The sequence below is a fragment of the Pongo abelii genome, chromosome 5, assembly GCF_028885655.2.
Source record: "Pongo abelii isolate AG06213 chromosome 5, NHGRI_mPonAbe1-v2.0_pri, whole genome shotgun sequence".
Classification (NCBI taxonomy): Eukaryota; Metazoa; Chordata; class Mammalia; order Primates; family Hominidae; genus Pongo; species Pongo abelii.
The window spans coordinates 11,931,707-11,950,529 of NC_071990.2; the positions used below are offsets into that span (position 1 = coordinate 11,931,707).

General features: G+C 46.3%; 1 protein-coding gene across 9 annotated transcripts in view; it reads left to right on the plus strand.

The window, feature by feature from the left end:
• The first annotated feature begins 65 nt into the window (after positions 1–65).
• HIVEP1 (HIVEP zinc finger 1) overlaps positions 66–18,823 on the plus strand; it is a 225,368-nt gene continuing 206,610 nt past the window's right edge. For 3 of the 9 annotated variants that reach the window (XM_054557203.2, XM_054557202.2, XM_054557201.2), the window contains exons 1-4: positions 892–908; positions 6,615–6,712; positions 7,327–7,602; positions 14,287–14,429. In XM_054557203.2, coding sequence (XP_054413178.2) covers positions 14,390–14,429 — 40 coding nt within the window. In that variant the 5' untranslated portion in view covers positions 892–908; positions 6,615–6,712; positions 7,327–7,602; positions 14,287–14,389. Of the gene's footprint in view, positions 191–855; positions 909–6,614; positions 6,713–7,224; positions 7,603–10,685; positions 10,817–11,034; positions 11,332–11,433; positions 11,546–14,286; positions 14,430–15,623; positions 15,738–18,823 lie in introns of those variants that run through there. The other 6 variants (XM_054557197.2, XM_054557200.2, XM_024248907.3 and 3 more) reach the window with 6 other exon arrangements.

Here is an 18,823-nt window from a genome sequence, read left to right on the forward strand (position 1 = left end):
TCTTGTTACTATGTGAGGGATGGAATTTTGCAACCAGAAGGTTCCACAACAGTTGGAAACGACAGTTGTATGAGTAGCGAGCCGAAGACAAATGTGTGTGTCCTGTTACTCTTGCTCTGAGAACTACACACTGCCGCCGTGCCAAGGTTTCCTGCTTGCATCAATATTTTTTATAATTACCAAACCTCATGTGCGTAACCCATTAGTAGCAAAAAAAAATCTTACAAGTAACATCTACACTGTCTTTAGGTTAGACAGCCATCTGGCTAGCTGATATCCACTACACACACACACACACACACACACACACACACACACGGATACACACAGATACCCTTATTTAGATGCCTTATTATAACGCTAGTTCCATTTTCAATCATCTACCATAAATCGAGCTCCACCTCCTTTTGCAGAAATTAAAACAGCTGAAATTTAAAAAGTGCTTCGAACATGTCAAAGCTCACCATAGGCTATTATCATCCTGTTATTAGTGGCTTACTCTTATCTTCCATTGTCTGGCTCATCTCTCTCACTTGTGAATTCAAGTCCCTTTCATTTTCCTTAGCTTCAGGAAAGTCTATTTTATCTATTGCCCTTTCTCCAACTTTTCCCAAGTTGGACTTTGACTCTAGACTAGTGGGTTCCTTTGTATTGATGTCCACAGACATTTTGGCACAATAGGAACTGCCATGAAAAGGAGATGCCAATACATTCAAAACTGTACATTTAATCGTGTGCTTTTAAAAACAAAATAGTACGGAATGGTATAGCAGGAAGTTTAGGGAAGGGAAAATGAGTGGTTTAAGTGTTGTTTACCAGAAACAATTCATCTGCAAAATTTGATCCCATGAACAGGCATCTGGAGAAAGCTTCTTATGTTGGCAACATATTTACAGAGTCAGAAGCTGGTGAGTTTGAGATCTGGTAAGGTTTGGGGAAGCAGACGTTAATGTAGGAGGTAGATATTGGGAACTGAGATGTGTTTGCAAAAAAAGAGGTACCTGTAAAGCTAGTGGTGGTGAAGTTGTGGTGTTGGCAGTTTATTAACAAGAAGGAAAGATTACTTCTAATCAATGATTTAGATGGGAAATTTGAAATGCTTTAGGATTGTGTGGAATACTGTCCTGTAGTCTGGTCCTTGTGCCCAGTATACCCAACTGCTAATGCTGAAATCCCATAAATATAGACATATAAATACAGCCCTTATTAAAATACATGTACATATATAAATATATAATATAGGTGTGTGCATATATGTGTGTGTATGTGTATATATATATACACAAAGTAGTTTCAGTATATATATACATATAAAATAGTTTCAAGCTTCATTTATAAAATATGTTTCAAGACACCCAGTGGATGCCTGAAACCTCAGATAGTACTGAAACCTATATATATATAAACTGTTTTTTAAATTTCTTTTTCTTTTCTTTCTTTTCTTTTCTTTTCTTTTTTTTGAGACGAAGTCTCACTCTGTCGCCCAGGCTGGAGTGCAGTGGCGCTATCTCGGTTCAACGCAACCTCCGCCTCCCGGGTTCAAGCGATTCTCCTGCCTCAGCCTCCTGAGTAGCTGGGATTACAGGCGCAAACCAGTGCACCGGGCTAAATTTTTTGTATCTTTAGTAGAGATGGGGTTTCACCATGTTGGCCAGGCTGGTCTTGAACTCCTGACCTCAGGGGATCTGCCTGCCTTGGCCTCCCAAAGTGCTAGGATTACAGGCATGAGCCACTGTGCCCGGCCCATATGTACCGTTTTTTTCTATACATACATAGCTATGATAAAGTTTAATTTAAAAATTAGGCACAGTTATAAATTAACAATAACTAACACTAGAACAATTGTAACAATATACTGTAATAAAAGTTATATATGAATATGGTCTCTCTCTCTCTCTCTTAAAATACTGTAATATTTTAGGACCATGGTTAATGGTGGGTAATTGAAACTATGGAAAGGTGAATATATACAGAGATGTGTGCATGTATTTTTTCATATGTACATATATAATTTTTTTAAAACCTGAAATCAGGTTATAGTAGACAGGCCATCATGGTGGGAATTAATCTCAAAGAAGAGAAAGGGAGCTTAAAGAAAAACACTGTTTGTGTCATAACTGTGTTTAGATCACACCTGCTTTTCCTGATCCCAGCCCGCCACGAATGAGAATATAAAAGAAATCTGAGACTTACTGGGTGGCAGGGTAGCCTAGGGATTTAGGATGTGGTCTTCTCTGCAGACAATCAGGGTCCCTGTGAGGCCAGGTCTAGTTGTACTTTTGGCTTGGTACTTAACCTAAGCTCCTTAATCACTAAAACATGGGTAACGGTGTCTGTAGCAGCAGGTTATTGTTTTTTTTTTTTTTTAAGTAAACTTTATTTTGGAATAATTCTAGCTTTACAGAAAATTTATAAAAATTGTAGAGAGCCCTGTACATATGCCCTTACTGTTTACTTCATTGTTAACATCTTACATTACCAGGATACATTTATCAAAAATAAGAAATTGACATTTTGACATTACTATTAACTACACTGCAGACTTTATCTGGATATCAACAGTTTTGCCGTTAATGTCTTCTCTCTATTCCAGGATCCCATCGAGGATCATGTTAGATTTGGTTGTCAGGTCCTCTCTGGATAAGTCTCCAGAGACTTATTTCAAGGTTTAAAACATAACATGTGTAAAGCACACTTAGTCTAGTGCGAAACATGTAATAAAGCATTGGTCAATACTGAGAGATCGTTGTAGCTATGTGACAGGCACTGTCTTCAGCACTTTCGAAACACCAATTCATCTAATATTCACAGCTATTCTGTGAAGACTCCAATTACATTTACTTTACAGATCAGAAAATGGAGGCACAGGAAGGTCAAAAAAATGGCCCTAAATTATGCAGCTGGCAGATCTGGGCTTCAACCCAGGCTTGCTGGCTCTTAAGCCCATGCTTTTAGTCACGATGTTGCCTCTTTGTATGTGCATAATATATACTCTTTATTCGTAGGAGACTCTGGAACTGGTGAATTCCCTCTAGGGCAGAAGAATATTACTAAGTAGTTCTCCGTTAGTCACTGAAAATATGCCTGATTTTTAACCCTCTTTAAGTAAAAAGTTGTAGCAACTCAAAAAGAAAAGGTAAGGAATGTGGACTGAATAAGCCAGAAGTACATGCTTCATAGCTTTTCTTACAAATCACTTTTTTGAACCCTTACTCTGCCATATTTTTTCTTAATTTTTAATTTTTTTTTGGAGGGAGGGTTTCGCTCTGTAGCCCAGGCTGGAGTGCAGTAGTGCAATCACTGCTCATTGCAGCCTTGATCTCCCAGACTCAAGGGTTTCTCCCAACTCAGACTCCTGAGCAGCTGGAACTACAGGTGCATGCCACCATGCCTGGCTAATTTTTGTATTTTTTGTAGAGAAAGGGTTACCCCATGTTGCCCAGGCTGGTCTCAAACTCCTGGCTCAAGCAATCGGCCCCTCTTAGCCTCCCAAAGTGCTGGGATTACAGGTGTGAGCCATTGTGCCTGGTGTTTTCTTAATCTTATACACATATATTCCCTCTTTCCCTCTCTCCTTCCCTCTCTCCCTTCTTTCCTTCTTTCCTTCCATCCATACTACATGTTTAAGCCATGGAACCTCCATCAAAACTACAGCAGAGAAGAAACTTTAAAAAAAAATCTAGGAATGAAGATTAAGAGCAAGCAAAAGGCAATGGAGTTTCTGGTGAGAATTAGGAAAGGCATAAAAGAGGAAGGATTTGGGAGCAGGAAGAAGGGGAGAGGGAGGATGGACTGAGAGCTCTCCTGTCAAGCTCTGCCAGGAGCCAGCTGGTTATGCTGTCATTTAGTTCACATGACTCCTTATATTGGCTTCCCAGTCTATAAAATGAGCAGATCCCCTTTAACTGTGATATATAATAATTTTGAGTCCAGAAAATTTAAAAAGGACGTTTAAAGAAAAATGCAAAAGCAAGAAAGCAATTAAGTTGATATGAAAGGCTTAGCAACTAAACTGGAAGGTGAGCAGGCCTCAGACTACAACGTTCATTCAACACACATTTATTTCAACACTGTTCTAGGTGCTGGGGAGACAGACAGAGAAGAACAAAGCATGGTCACTTCACTCATGGCCCTCATAGTCTAGCAGAGGGTTGAGAGATAATAAACATGGAAACCAATAAGATAATTGTAGACTGTGCGATGTTATAAAGGAAATTAATGAATGATGAGGCAGAGACTATGGGATAGGGGAGGGGGTATCCACACTTGAGATAGGACATATCATGTTTAATTTACATGTGTTCAGACTGTGATTACAATGGGGAAAATAAAACCCTTAAATCCTTCGGCAATCGACAAAATCACTTTATTTATAACACAATAAAGGTGTGCACCAAGACGGCTTTCCACAGGAGGTTTGAGAACCATTTCACTAGAAATGTGAAAGAGCATTTACACAACAATGTTTTAAGAGTTACTTAGGAGTAATTCTTCATGGAAATAAGAAAGTCTAGAATGAAGTCTTTTGGCTCCTCCTCAAGCAACTGACAAGCCCCTTTCCTAGGCTGGCATTAACTCTATCTACAATACTATGTAAATATACTCTTGGTATCTGCTATGAACTGAATTGTCCCCCCAGCATCCCAATTGATATGTTGAATCCCTAACCCCCAATGTTACTGTATCTGGAGATAGAGTCTTTAGGAGGTAATTAAGGTTAAATTAGGTAATAAGGGTGGGGTCCTGATCTAATGGGATTAGCGACCTTAAAAGAAGAGACACAAAAGAGCCAGTGCTCTCTCTCTCTGTACAAGCACTACACCTGGAAAAGGGCATATGAGGACACAGAGAGAAGGTGGCAGTCTACAAGCCAAGAAGAGAGGCCTCAGAGAAAGCCAACCCTGCTGATGCCTTGATCTTGAACTCCCAGCCTCTAGAACTGTGGGACACTGTATTAGCTCAGGGCCCACTGTAACAAAAATACCACCTTGTTAGATCACAGATAAGGGTGGGTCATTTTCATTGAATGCTATTCTTCCTCTAGGGTTCCTCAGTATGCCACTTGTGGACATAGCTTATGAGGAATTCTTTCAGGAACTGCAAGTAGCAGTCACATCTAGTTTTCTTTCCCCTCTTTACAGACAGTACACCAAATAATACCCATTAAACTGTCGTTACTTGCCATTGAAAGAGAGGCTTTTCAATGAGATGTGGTTTTCTCTAACAGCATGTCTCCTACAGGTAACAGTATCAGTACTGGCGTAAATGTGAATTAAATCATCCTTCTAAAAACTAGACATGGTTAAAATTAAACACATTTTCTCTTCTTTCCCTTAAGCCTCACACCACGCCAGGATTCCCATCATTTTCATGACACATTGAAATTTGAAAAACTTTTAAAAATTCCCTTTTCTTATTCGCTCCATTGATGTAGAATATTATAAAGTTATTGAAATTGGCTTTCACAAAATATAATCTTTAAACTTTGAGCATCTGAATATTTTCTGGATCCCCATCATAGCTCTATCATTTACCAGCTCTGTAGCTTCCAGAAGACTATGTAGCATTTCTAAGCCTCTGTTTCTTCATCTACAGTGTGGGTTTATAAGGGGCTAAATGAGTTCATATAGGAAAACCTGGCAAGTGGTAAGCGCTCAATAGCTGTTAATCACTGCCACTACCACTATTACAACTGCTAATGTTACTGCAGTTTTTGTAACCAGCCTCCATATCGATCCTAAATCCATCAGTAACAATAACTTTCCTTAAAAAGACCATTCTCAGGCCAGATGTCTCCAAATAGCTACCAACTGTTTGTAATATCATGTCTTAATTCCTTCCAAATGATGACTGAGTAGGCTCTTCTCTGGTTGCCTGTTGCCTGCCCATTCTGTCTTCCTAGCTCATTACCAGGGAACCCACCCTTCCCAATGGCCCCGGGGCAGTCCAGGTGTACATCTCTCATCTGAGCATAATTTTTTTTTTTGAGACGGAGTCTCGCTCTGTGGCCCAGGCTGGAGTGCAGTGGCCTGATCTTGGCTCACTGCAAGCTCCGCCTCCGGGGTTCAAGCCATTCTCCTGCCTCAGCCTCCTGAGTAGCTGGGACTACAGGCGCCCGTCACCACGCCCAGCTAATTTTTCTATTTTTAGTAGGGACAGGGTTTCCCCGTGTTAGCCAGGATGGTCTCGATCTCCTGACCTTGTGATCCGCCCCCCTCGGCCTTCCAAAGTGCTGGGATTACAGGCGTGAGCCACGGTGCCTGGCTCTGAGTATAATTATTAATACCTTCCCTTTCACTCTCAAAAGTGTCCTGGCGTGGGTGTTACTTGTTTCCTATTTGCTTAGACTTTCTGCTCTCGGTGGAAAAACCATCACACACAGTTCACTTGCTCTCACCTTCAAGTTATTTCCCTCCTCTAGAATGCTGTACTTCCACCACCGCCAAATCGTGAACTTTCTCTCCTTCAATATCCCACTGAGAACTCACCCCCAGGATGGGACTCTGCTCACCCTGTCCTCTACTCAAGCAGAAGCCTCTCAGCGATCATGTAAACAACTGTATAACTTTAATTGGCTCTGTTTATAAGCCTCTTATATCTTTTTCTCCCTCTAGGTATTTTTCCATGTGTTTATCCTGTCTCCATTAATTTGTACTCTTCCAGAGGGCAAGGCCTGAACACAAGCTTCTGTTGGTGTAAAGTGGAGGCACAGGTAAGGCTGATTGCTAGACGCTGCCATCCTTCTTTATTACTAGTCTGTTAAAAAAAAAAATTCTTTGTTGTAGTGTTTTGTTAGTGATGGTCCCGAGACTGACTGCTAACCTAATGAAAAACTATATCCAGTGTCTGCTAGTGTCCAGGCAAAAGAAAATCAACAGTTACAAGCTTTTCGTAACGTGAGGGGGAAAGTGTGAGGATATTTTGACCCATAAGGGAATTTATGGTGTATGTAAAGCGTGTGATAGAATTTGTTGCCTTTAGAGGTTTATTCTTGTCTCTTCAAGGCTGCAGGACTGTCTCAGAAGGGAAATAATATTTACCTTCCAAGCTGAGATCTAAAACCCCAACAAAGCCTCAGGAAACATACTCCACCACCATCTTACAAGTTTGTGCTACGGGTGGAGGGAAAATGAATCTAATGTAGGAGGCCTCCCGCTGTGGGTCTAGCAGGAAAGACTACACGGTGCAAGTCTCCAGGATCACTAGAGGGGTGGATTGTTCATTTCAGTCCAGGTAGCAACAGGAAGCCCGTGCAAATGTTCCTCTCTCACTGCGGGGATAAAGAGTGTGGGTCTGTTGCCGCGACTACCTGCTTGCCTCTTTCAGAACCTGCATGTGAAGTGCGGAAGATCTGTCTATCTTCTCGGCGGCGCGGAGCCCAAGGTAGAAACCGATGGAGGCGGTGCACTAGATAACATCAAAGCCCCGGGCAGGGGCCAGAAAGGGGGGCACAGGCAGCCCGGGGAATGAAGCGCCTCCCTCTAGCATTTCCTCTCACGCCCACTTCCAACCTAGGAGGCTTTTGGTTTCTGCTTTTGTTGTTTTTAAAATTAAAAGTTAAACCCAGGAAGCTTTGGATCAGACTTTTGTGTTGCAGTTCGGGTAAGTTTTTCTCTCGGTTCTTTTGTCTGGCGCCTGGCTTGGGAAGAGCCTGGGCGTGGGGCAGAGTTGGCAGGGCGTGCGGGGAAGGTTTTGTCGCCGGGTCGCCCAGAGGAGGAGGGGATTCGGCCGGTGGACGGGAAAGCCCAGCGCGCGCGGAGGGCGGAGGGCGGAGGGCGGAGGGCCGAGGGGAGGGACGAGCGGCGTGACCCGGCGGCCGGCGGGGAGGAACCTCCGGGATCTCCGCGTGGCGGTGGCGGTGGCGGCGGCACTGCCGGGCCGCGCGCTGGGCGGAGGGCCGGGGCCGCGGGGCCGCGCCAGGGGGGAGCCTGAGCCAGGCCCGGCCGGGCGGCCGCGTGGGAACCCGAGCCGTGGACGCAGCGGCGGGGGCGGGCAGGGTGGCGCAGGGCCCAGTGGACGCGGCTCCGGGGTGGACTTTGTGCCCTCTCCAAACTGTTCGCCAAGAAAAACGTGTGTTGAGCTTTTCAGTGACACTATCCTCCCTCGAACCCCATTTTCCTCAAGGGGGGCTCCAGAAGCGTTCACGCGGCCGGTGGGGATGGAGCCATAGAGAAATGGTCCTCTAAGAGCCCCCCCTTTTTTGGGGGCAGAGAATGGTCACTTGCTCCTGCATTGTCCCAGGATTTTTGACAGTTGAAACTGCAGTTTACCATTCACATTCATCCTCCACATTCGCCCTCTGCTTCATTTTTTCCCACGCTCTGTTTATTTGATACATTTTGAGAAAATATATTGGATTTGCCACAAAACAAGCCTAAAGAAGCTACTTTATAGTATAGCCAGATTTCCCTGCATCCTGATATCTAGGAAGAATTGTAGGCAGAATTAGGAAAAGAAACTGCATTTAGAAAATTCAAAAACTTACTAGGAAACTATTCTGTATTGTATATATTTCAAATAAAAGTTTAATATCGGTTTGCTGCTCAAGGAAATAGTTGAAATGTCAAAATTTACCTATTGTAATTCAAAACTGCATTTATGTTTTGTTAGAAAGTTCGTAGTAATGCTGAATCCTACATAAACATTGTGTTGACAGTATGTTGTGCTCAACAATTATTGGGTTAAACGTTATTCATTCAGTTAGCATTTTTCACTTCCGAAGTGATACAAACTTCACTCATTATCAAATTACCTTTCTCCTGACAGATTAATAGCTATACGTTCACAGTTAAATGCATGTTTACTTTTTGATTCAAATAACCCAGTTGGGAAGTTACATTATATACTTTTTTGGTGATTGCAACCTATGGGATATCATTTCATTTCACAAATGAGAGATGGTTATAGCACAGTGAAAATAAAAATTGCATTATTTCATCGTAGGGTTAGCATTAGTATGCTAGACATAATTGTACATGTACACAGTTGGATGATCTTTGCTTTTATAACCAAATTTACTTTGTAGTAGGCATATTTCTCCCTTTACATGATATTATTTTTGGCTACACACTCGCCATTACTGAGTATTCCATTTTTAATCATTCCCATTCTGGTGGTTTGAGCTTTTCTTAGCTCAAATGAGCCAGAGGTACGATTTCCTCAGGGGAATTTTAGGGGTCAACGCCAGCAGGAAAAACCTAGACGTCGTTATGGAAGCCCAAGGGAACAAAACAATTCAAGTTTGCACAGATGGCCAGCTGTCTTAGTGGGTGTATAGTCGTTTAGCATTTTTAGTCCTTAAAAGGGGAAAGCAGTTTAGTTTCATCAGGGATTTTTTTTTTTTGCATCAATTTTGTTTCACCTTATTCCTCTCTCTCAAGTTTGAGGTGGCCCGTTAAACCAGCCACTTTTGCTTCTTGAGGTGGACGTGTGGAATTTCTGTGCCCCAAACTGCGAACGTTCTTTAGGTCTAACCCTGAAAACCTTCTTCGTTACCCTGGTCCAGCCCCTCTTCACTGCTTTGCCATGGATTTCCACTCCTTGCTTCCTCTACTGCTTTCTAGCAGCCGGGGTCACACCTTGGTTCATGCTAATTACTCCCTCTTCCCCTTTCACGCCCTCCCCTCTTCCCTGGAGCCCGGTCCGACGACCAGCCCCGCACCCCCCTTTTCTGTCCCCGAAGTCCCCTCCCGGGTTGGCCCTATAAGCTGGCAGGCTGGCAGGCAGGGGTTAATTGCGCTCGCAGCTTCGGCACTGGGAAGCACCAGCGGGGCTTTGGAGCGGCCTCTGGAATAACCTTGGCTTTCCTCGCTCTTTTAATAGAACATCCGCCACCAAAAAGTGGTTTCAGTTCAGGGTTAATATGTCCCCTTCCACTCTCCAAACCAACACCCTGCCCCCTCCGTTTTTTTAAAAGTTGTTTTTCAAAGTTAATGAGTTTCAAGTTTCACAATGACTTTCCCCTTCCTTCTACGCGTTGCTGAGGAAACCCCCTTGGGGTCCCCCCCCCGCCTCCCCGCCTCCCCGCCTCCCCGCCTCCCCGCCTCCCCCTCCCCCATTCGGCCCGGGCGAGGGGCGGGGCCGGGAGACCCCATGACGTCAGCGGCCGGCCCACATCCTGCTGTAGAAAGTAAAGAGACGGTAAAGAGAAACTACGGCCCCGCCCGCCCCGCCCCTCTTCCCGGACCAACCGCCCCCAACTGAGCGACCCGGCCAGGCCTTCCCGGGGCCGCGTGACTGGCCGGGCCCGCCCCTCCGCCCCCGCCGGGTGCCGGTTCCCCAGGCGTCGCGACCCCAGGCTCCCGCCCCCCGCGTCCCTAACCCCGCCCCTCCCCCCCCGGGCTGCGCTGCCACCTCCTCCCGCGTCCCCCTCCCATCCCTGCGGCGGCTCGGCCGGGCGGGGCGGGGCGGGGAGGGGCGAAGCAGCGGGTAGGTGGCGGGGCCGGCGCGGTCTGGGGCCCGCCCCGCCGGGGAGACCCGGGGCACTGGCTCCGGGTTCGTGCCGGGCCGGGCGCCCATCCAGTCCCTACACCCGGTCAGAGCTGGGGGCCGCGCCGGCCCAGCTGGGCCCCGGCGCCTGAGCGTCCCCCGCCCCTCGCCCAGGCCTCAACCCCAGCCCCGGCGGGGACGCCCCCTCCCCCGCCCACGCGTCGCCGCCCCGGCCTCCCCTCCTCCCGCCCCCGGGGATCCCCTGCCGCCCCGCCCACCCGCGGGAAAGCCTCCGACCTTCGCCCTGCTTCCCCCGCGCCGCCCGGCCCGCGTTCCTCCCGCCGGCCCCAAAGACGCTAAACGTGCCCTACTCTGCCCCGGGGGAGAGGTAAAGCCCGCGCCCGTTCTTCCTGCCCCGGGCCCCGCGGCCCCAGGGTCTGCCCGCCCGCCTCGCCGCGGCGCGCGCCCCCCAGCCCGGCTGCCCGGCTCCCTGGCGGCCGCGATCATGCCGTGGCTGCGGGCGCCGGCTAGCTTCGCCGCCGCCTCCGCCCGGCGGCTGCGGCCCCCGCCCGCGCGCCCCGCGCTCCCCCCCCCGCCCCCCGGCCCGCTCCCCTGTTTAATATTTCAGTGCTGGGTGGTGTGAGCGCCAGTCGCCGGCCTTCAGCGTGGCGGCTGCTGGGCGGCGGCAGGGTGGCGGACGGAGCGGGGGACCGGGGAGCGGCGGCCGCCGGAGGAGGTTATGTTTGTGTTTGGGGTTGTCAAGTGAAGGAGGGATCCCAGGCGCCGCCGCCGCCGCCGCCGCGCGGGGGTCGCAGAGATCCCGAGCCGCGGCCGCCGCCATCAGCAGCGCAGCTCCAGGGCCGGCTGCAGCGGCAGCGGCTCCGCCGGGCGTCCTGGCAGCAGGTTCGGCGCGGGCTCCGCGGCGGGGGCGCTGCAGCTGGGGAGGGCGGCGGGGCGGAGCGGGGTGGGGGGCAGGAGCACGTCCCTTCGGCGGGCGGGGGGCGTGCGGGCGCGTGTGTGTGCGTGTGTGTGCAACCGCCGACCTTGCAGAGGGGATGGCTGCGTGCGGGAGACACTCGGCACTTCTGGGCGCCCTCGCCGCGCGCGAGCCGAGCAGGTACAGAGGGACCCAGCCTCCCCAGCCGCCTTCCAGCCGCAGACGCATTTTGCAAGAGGGTGGGGGGTGAAGGAGACCAGGCCTCGGCATCCCAACCTCTCGGCTTTGTGGCTGTCTTTCCCTTTCGTTCTTTGCTCTAAGTGCCTGTTTACTCCTGGCCACCTGGGTAGTTTCTTTCTGGGTTGGGAGTGCGCGCCAGCTGCAGTTGGGAAGGGGGCGGTGGGTTGGGGTGCGGGTCGGCTCGGGCTCGCCTTGGGGTCGGGCTCGGGAAGGAGTTGCTGGCTGGAGAGGGGAGGGGGCGGCGGCGGAGCTGGCGGCAAGGAGGAGTCTCAGGGCTGCCGCGCTCGCCTCATCTCGTCCTCCTCCTCCTCAGCTCTCTGCATCCACTCCAGGCTCCTTCCTGAGCTGGCACTTCCATTCCCCCCTCCTCCTGGCATGCGAAGCGCTTTGTTCAGTGTAGCGTTGCAGAGGGGTTTTCCCAGGCTCCGCCCTCCACATTCATTCATGTTTTTTCTCCTTGCAACTGTCTTTACGCTTTTTGATCGTGTCATGTTTTTGCTCCATGTAGTATTTATTTCTTTCCCGTAAGGGAACGGTTTATCACTCGTCCTAGTCGCTACAATGCTGCTGTCTTTGGAAATACCCACTTCCCCCCACAAGGATTTAAACATGGGATGGACAGCTAGGGACAGTGGGTAGGCAGTGAAGGGGGTAGCAGAAAGCCTTTACGCACAGGGAATGTGCATATTTTACATTTATGCTCCGGATCCCATGGGATCACATGATTGGATTACAGTCAGAGTTCACGCTTTAAAAACTTCCAAATATCGTTACCATTTAAAAGCTTTAAGTTTAACAACGAACGTAGTTAAGCAGTCATGCAATTTATTTGGTTCAGCTGTGTCTCAATTCTTTATTGAATCAGAACCTTCCTGAATTAGATAGTGGATGTTTCTTTAGTGCAAGGAGTTGAGAAACCCTATCTTTTATAGATCGCTTAGCACAATGCTAGATGAAATACATAGACCATCTTTTTTTTGTATTATTTTACCATGTAGTTAAAAATTGCAAATAATTTTGTGCTGAGCTGACATACAGCCAGATCAGGGATAAAATACTGAAGTTAATCGTGGCCTTCTTTACCTTCTGTTTCTTTGCTGTAATGAAACCATAAATTTCTAAAACCTTATACTGGGATGTTAGACACATTCCTTCCCATATAGGCTTTCTTAAGGAGAATTAATAGTTCAGCGTTTTTGTGTGACAGGCAAAGCGTCTACGATGTTTAGTTTAGTCCTTATAACAACCTTCTGATGTGGATAATATTTCCTAGTTTTACAGTTGGGAAATCTGATCTTCAGAGAGGTTAAGTAACCTGAACAAGGCCACACAGTAAGGGGTAAAGCCTGGCTTTGAACCCACTCTGGTTTGACACCAAGATAAGTAGTCATGACTTGCTGTGCCTCTTGAAAGAAATCCTGAAAGTAGATGTTATCAGCTCCACAAAATAAATAAGCACTGGATATAACTGAGTCTTGCAGTACCACATTCTTTAGTTGTTGATCTTGGACAAGTTACTTATCCTTCTTTTTGTTTAATCTGTAAAATGAATAAATGATAGCTGCCTTCTTAGTTAACAGATTAAATTAGGGAATGTGTAGAAAGTACACAGGCATATAGTAGGTGCTCATAAGTGTTCTCTTGTCTTCTACAGTACCCCTAATAATAAAAGCTTTAAGCCTTACTGTTCTATTCTTGTGTCTTTACTTAAATGACTAAACATTGTTTCATATTTAACAGTGACCGTGGGCTTTGCTTTTCAGTTTTCTTGCAGTAAGTTAAAATTAAAATTTCAGCTTTAAAATCCTTGAGAATCTTGTGGGAGAGTCTGAGGTGGCTGATTTGGGGAGATAGGTGATTCAGTTTTGGATCATTCTTGTCTTGGCCTATTGTATTTCAGATCATTGTGTTTTAAAATGTGTAAGTCAGGACAGGCTAGGTTATGCTTCAGTAACAAATAACTCTCAAACTTCACTTATTTAAGCAAACAAAAAGGTGTTTCTGGCGTATGCTGTGTGATCACGTGGGTTAGCCGGAGCTGACTTTGTGGTGGTGTCAGATTTGCTGTCTGGAGCAGTCCTGATCCCATGGCAGAGAGAGAAGAGCTCTGGAGGATCATGCTGTGATAATAACTAAATGCTCCAGCCTGGAACTGAAGTCTCATCCACTCACAGGTCGTTAGCTACAACTCCTCACACGTTCCTGGGAAACACAGTGAGGCAGAAAGTGTGGTCCTACCATGAACCTAGAGGTCTGGAATAACTGGAGCAGCCACAGTAGCAACCCCTTGTATTAACTGAGTTAATTCTAAAACAAGATGAACAAGACATTGTCCCTGCCCCTATGAATGGGCAGATTTACTATACATGCCTAACATCATCCTTTTGTAGCCTGATGCGATACTTTACTTGTTCCTGGTATTGTTTTAAAACACAAAGTGAGTTTTTTTTTTACTCTTGTCTGATAAAGATATGGTGGTTTTTTCTGTTTTCTTAATGAGAAGTCCCCGATATTGACAAAATGACCTCTGTTTAATTAAAAGTTAGTAATCTTTTGCAGTGGTGCCCAGCTTGGTTACTTTTTCTTGAGTTTAGGTTAGTGCCCTGCTAGGCAATAACTTTTAAAGTATCTTTCTCCTCTGAAGGTAGTAAAATGTGCTTCTTCGTTTTTTTCTTTTTCAGCACATGGATTAATTGATGTATGTTGAGTTTATGGAGCTGCCTTTTGGTGACTTGCTTTATCTACAGTTTTTAAGAAGAAAAAGAAGGCCCTGAATCAAAGAAGATGCCTCGAACTAAACAAATTCATCCCAGAAATCTAAGAGGTAAGGCTTTGCATTAAGTAGAAGTAAGGCTTGCTGTAAATCTTTTAACAAAGTATCTCTTTGGTGACAGGAATGGCCCTTTGTTAGATGTTGACCCTGCCTGGTGAGGAGCTCTATTTCTCTTGTTCATTTCCAGCAGTCCTGCACAATTCCTGTCTCTCAGGAGATACTTAATAAATATCTGTTGAATGAATGAATTGAATTTGATGAAATTACAGTGCATTCCTTCCAAACCATTAGATGGGGTATTAAAGGCTGAAAGTTGCTATTTGTTAATAGGAACCATATTTGGGTCAAGGAATCTGAAAGTAATGGTTAAATATTCTTTGCCAACTGGATCATTAAGAATTTTATGTTTTTTTTCACTCTTCCTCCATAGTTCTTTTGAGGTTTATTTTTGTACTGCTGCATCAGTTAGATTAACAAGATAAGAAGTGAAGAGAATTGTAGGCATTCACTCAGACCATTACTTGCAGAAGTCAGAGGCAAACTGAGTTATTTTCCACGAAGAAGCAGTGGGTCACAAATATATATATGATACACATTTCATGCAAAGACAGAAAAGTGTGTTTTCCACCAACCGTGAATACTTTTAATAGTAGAAAAGTAAGTGTATTCTAGCTTATTGTTTAAAAAGATTTGTATTGTTTTCATGTGTTATATCAATGGTGAATAGCAGTTACCTTTTATATTAAACTTTAGGAGATAAGAATGTAGTAGTGTTAAAAAAAAAAAGAACTATTAGAGCAAATAATTCCAAACTGAGTATGGTGTTTTATGAAATATTTACCATTACAGAAAAAAAATTCTGAAGCATATGTAGGGGGAGAAGTGACTTAAAAATCAAATAAATTAATTTGAAATGTTTTTTGGTAAAATCAATTTGGCTAGTCACCATAAGGTGATCTTTGAAAATGCAGTCAATTTTATGGCCTCTGTGAATCTGGAAATAGTGCTTGTTTCCTGTCTAGAAATCTTTGTTGCCTCAGGTGGATGCCTCAGCCCAAGTTCAAATTGATGATTGTAGTAACCAGTGTTCAATGAGGTGGAGATTTACATGAGAACATTAAGTGTGGTGTGTGGAAATCTGATTTTTTACAGTCATATAGAAAATGTTGAAAATTGAATGTGTTTGCCTGTCTCCCTCACTAGAATCTGAACTCCCTAGAGACTCACTCTCATTTGTTACTGTAGGAAAAGCCTTCAGACCCAAGGGTACCAGCTGAGGTGGGCATTTGGAGACATGGTCCCTGCTTTATTTATCCAGGAAGGGCACCCTGTTCTAGTTTGCACAAGTGCAGCATACAGGTGAGCAGCAGCCCTAGCCCAGCACAGTTCATGGCAGCCCAAATATTTGTTGAAGGAATGAGTATGTGATTGATCTGAAGGTGTTATTTATTAGGTTATAAATATTAAACATTTTTCATATTTAAAATATATATTCATAACATTCTAGATAAAATGACTATCCTGAGAAACGCAGATTTACAGGCCATAGGCTCTTTTCCTTTCTGTATCAAATAAATGTTCAACTCGGCACGTTTCTTACTGTGTCTGGAATTGGTGGGTTCTTGGTCTCACTGACTTGAAGAATGAAGCCACGGGCCCTCCCGGTGAGTGTTATAGTTCTTCAAGGTGGCGTGTCCAGAGGTTGTTCCTTTTGATGTTCAGATGTGTTCAGAGTTTCTTCCTTCTGGTGGGTTCGTGGTCTTGTTGGTTCAGGAGTGAAGCTGCAGACCTTCGCCCTGAGTTTTACAGCTCATAAAGGCAGTACGGACCCAATGAGTGAGCAACAGCAAGATTTATTGCAAAGAGCAAAACAACAAAGTTTCCACAGCTTAGAAGGGGACCCAAGCAGGTTGCAACTGCTGGCTCTGGCAGCCTGCTTTTATTCTCTTATCTGGCCCCACCCACATCCTGCTGATTGGTCCGTTTTACAGAGAGCCGATTGGTCTGTTTTGACAGGGTGCTGATTGGTGTGTTTACAATCCCTGAGCTAGACACAGAAGTTCTCCATGTCCCCACTAGATTAGCTAGATACAGAGTGCTGATTGGTGTATTTACAAACCCTGAGCTAGACATGGAGTGCTGATTGGTGCATTTACAAACCTTGAGCTAGATACAGAGTGCTGATTGGTGTATTCACAATCCCTTAGCTAGACATAAAGTTTCTCCAAGTCCCCGCTAGACTCAGGAGCCCAGCTGGCTTCACCCAGTGGATGCTGCACTGGGGTCACAGGTGGAGCTGCCTGCACCTTGCACCTGCACTACTCAGCCCTTGGGCAGTTGATGGGACTGGGCGCTGAGGAGTAGGGGGCGGTGCTCGTCTGGGAGGCTGGGGCCACGCAGGAGCCCACGGCGGCGGGGGGGGGGGGGGGGGGGGCAGGCATGGCGGGCTGCAGGTCCTGAGCCCTGTCCCACGGGGAGGCAGCTAAGGCCCGGTGAGAAAGAGCACAGCACCAGTGGGCCAGCACTGCTAGGGGACCCGGCGCACCTTCCGCAGCTGCTGGCTCAGGTGCTAAGCCCCTCACTGCCCAGGGCCGGCGGCCCGTCAAGCCCACGCCCACCCAGAACTCTAGCTGGCCCGCAAGCGCCATGTGCAGCCCCGGTTTCTGCCCGCGCTTCTCCCTCCACACCTCCCTGCAAGCTGAGGGAGCCGGCTCTGGCCTGGGCCATCCCAGGAAGGGGCTCCCACAGTGCAGCGGCGGGCTGAAGGGCTCCTCAAGCGCGGCCAGAGGGCGCACCAAGGCAGAGGAGGCCCCGAGAGCGAGCGAGGGCTGCGAGGGCTGACAGCGCAGTGTCACCTCTCATTACTACCTTCATGTACTTCATGTTCTTGTGATAGGGATAAAATGATAAAACACAGATCTGGAAAGGAGTATGGAGTTGAAGAGCTGATAGGTAAACATGTAACTATGTACTATGGTGAGAAATGAACAGCGTGGAGATTCCACAGAGATAGGGAGTCATTTTTTTCCCATTGTAGGGGGGGCAGTTTGGGGTCAAGCAGAATGATGATTTAGGGAAGGAAGGTTAACACCTGGATTTGGTTCTTAAGGCTGGGAAATTATCTGTGAAGCTGACAAGGCAAATTGAGTGCATTTCATCCTGGGGTAGCAGGTTATGAAATAACTTGGGGACTCTGAGCAACTTTAAATTGTTCTCCACTTCTAGAGCATAAGAAGTTCTATTCAGGAGGGACAAGAGGGAGACAGGCAGGATACTGGAGCAGGAGAATCAGGAGGAATCAGATCAGGAAAGGCCCTCAGATTTGAGCCTACGTTTCATATGTAGAGTTAAAAGTTTTAATAAGAAAACTTGCTTCTTTAAGATATTTTTAGAGTTTTCAAAGAGAACTTGGAATAAATTGTGTCTGACTTGTCTGTGAGCATTTAGAAAGTTGCTTGACTAAGGTAGTTAAGAACTCTCAGCCACTAAAGAAAAGATTGGAATAGATTAGCCCTAGTGAGCATACTAAAGCCAGCTCAGTGGGACTTCTGATGGGGAAGGGGAAGACTTCAGGGAAGATGCGGCTTCTGAGCCAGTGTAGCTCACTCAGCAGCTCAGCAGCGGGGGACGGGAATGAAGCTCTAGGTCCCCCTGGGAAACCCTGAGTAAGCAAAGGGACAGAGAGGTTGGTGCTCAGCGGTGACACCTAGAAACTTCTGCTCTCCTTCTCACAGTGTCTGTAAGGACTCTAGGCCTGGGAAGGATGTGGGGGTTAGAGTAAGCAGTTAACCATCAGCTAGTGAGATTAATTTTTGAGCGTATCTTTAATATCTCATTGTGACAGTTTGGAATATCAGGTTTGTTGTGTCCTGCCTGTGATCCACTGCTTTGCTTTACTAGAAGACATCTCTAATGCGATGAGATAAGAAATGCGGGGAGAGGAAATTGGGAGACCAGAAGAGGAGTCACAGCCCAGCTTGCCCCTACTGTTTCTGCCGTCAGTTCAGGTGTTTTCAGGAAACCCATCGCCTCTTTTTAGGCTTCCTGGGGGAAATAGTCTGAAATATTTGTCTTGTGCTTGGTAATCAAGTCAGTATTAAAAGACAGATACCTTATACTTTCTCAAATTATATTTTTCTTATGCTTCCGTGGTAGTTTCACCTCTTAGAATGTAATCTTTTTTTGATTTATTCTTGGTTCTCCTGCTGGGACAGATACATCCCTACGGATGTGCAAAGCCACAGGGTAACATGTATCTTTCAGGAATATGAATTTTGCTTGGGGGAAAAATACGTATACTTGTCTGTGTGTGCACACGTATACACATATTAAAGTATTAGACAAGCATAAAAATGTGCAATACCAGGATCTGTCATGGAAGAGTATATAGAAAGTTTGCATGGATTTGAAAATTAGGCCTGCATAGACTGCTTTCATAAGGAGAC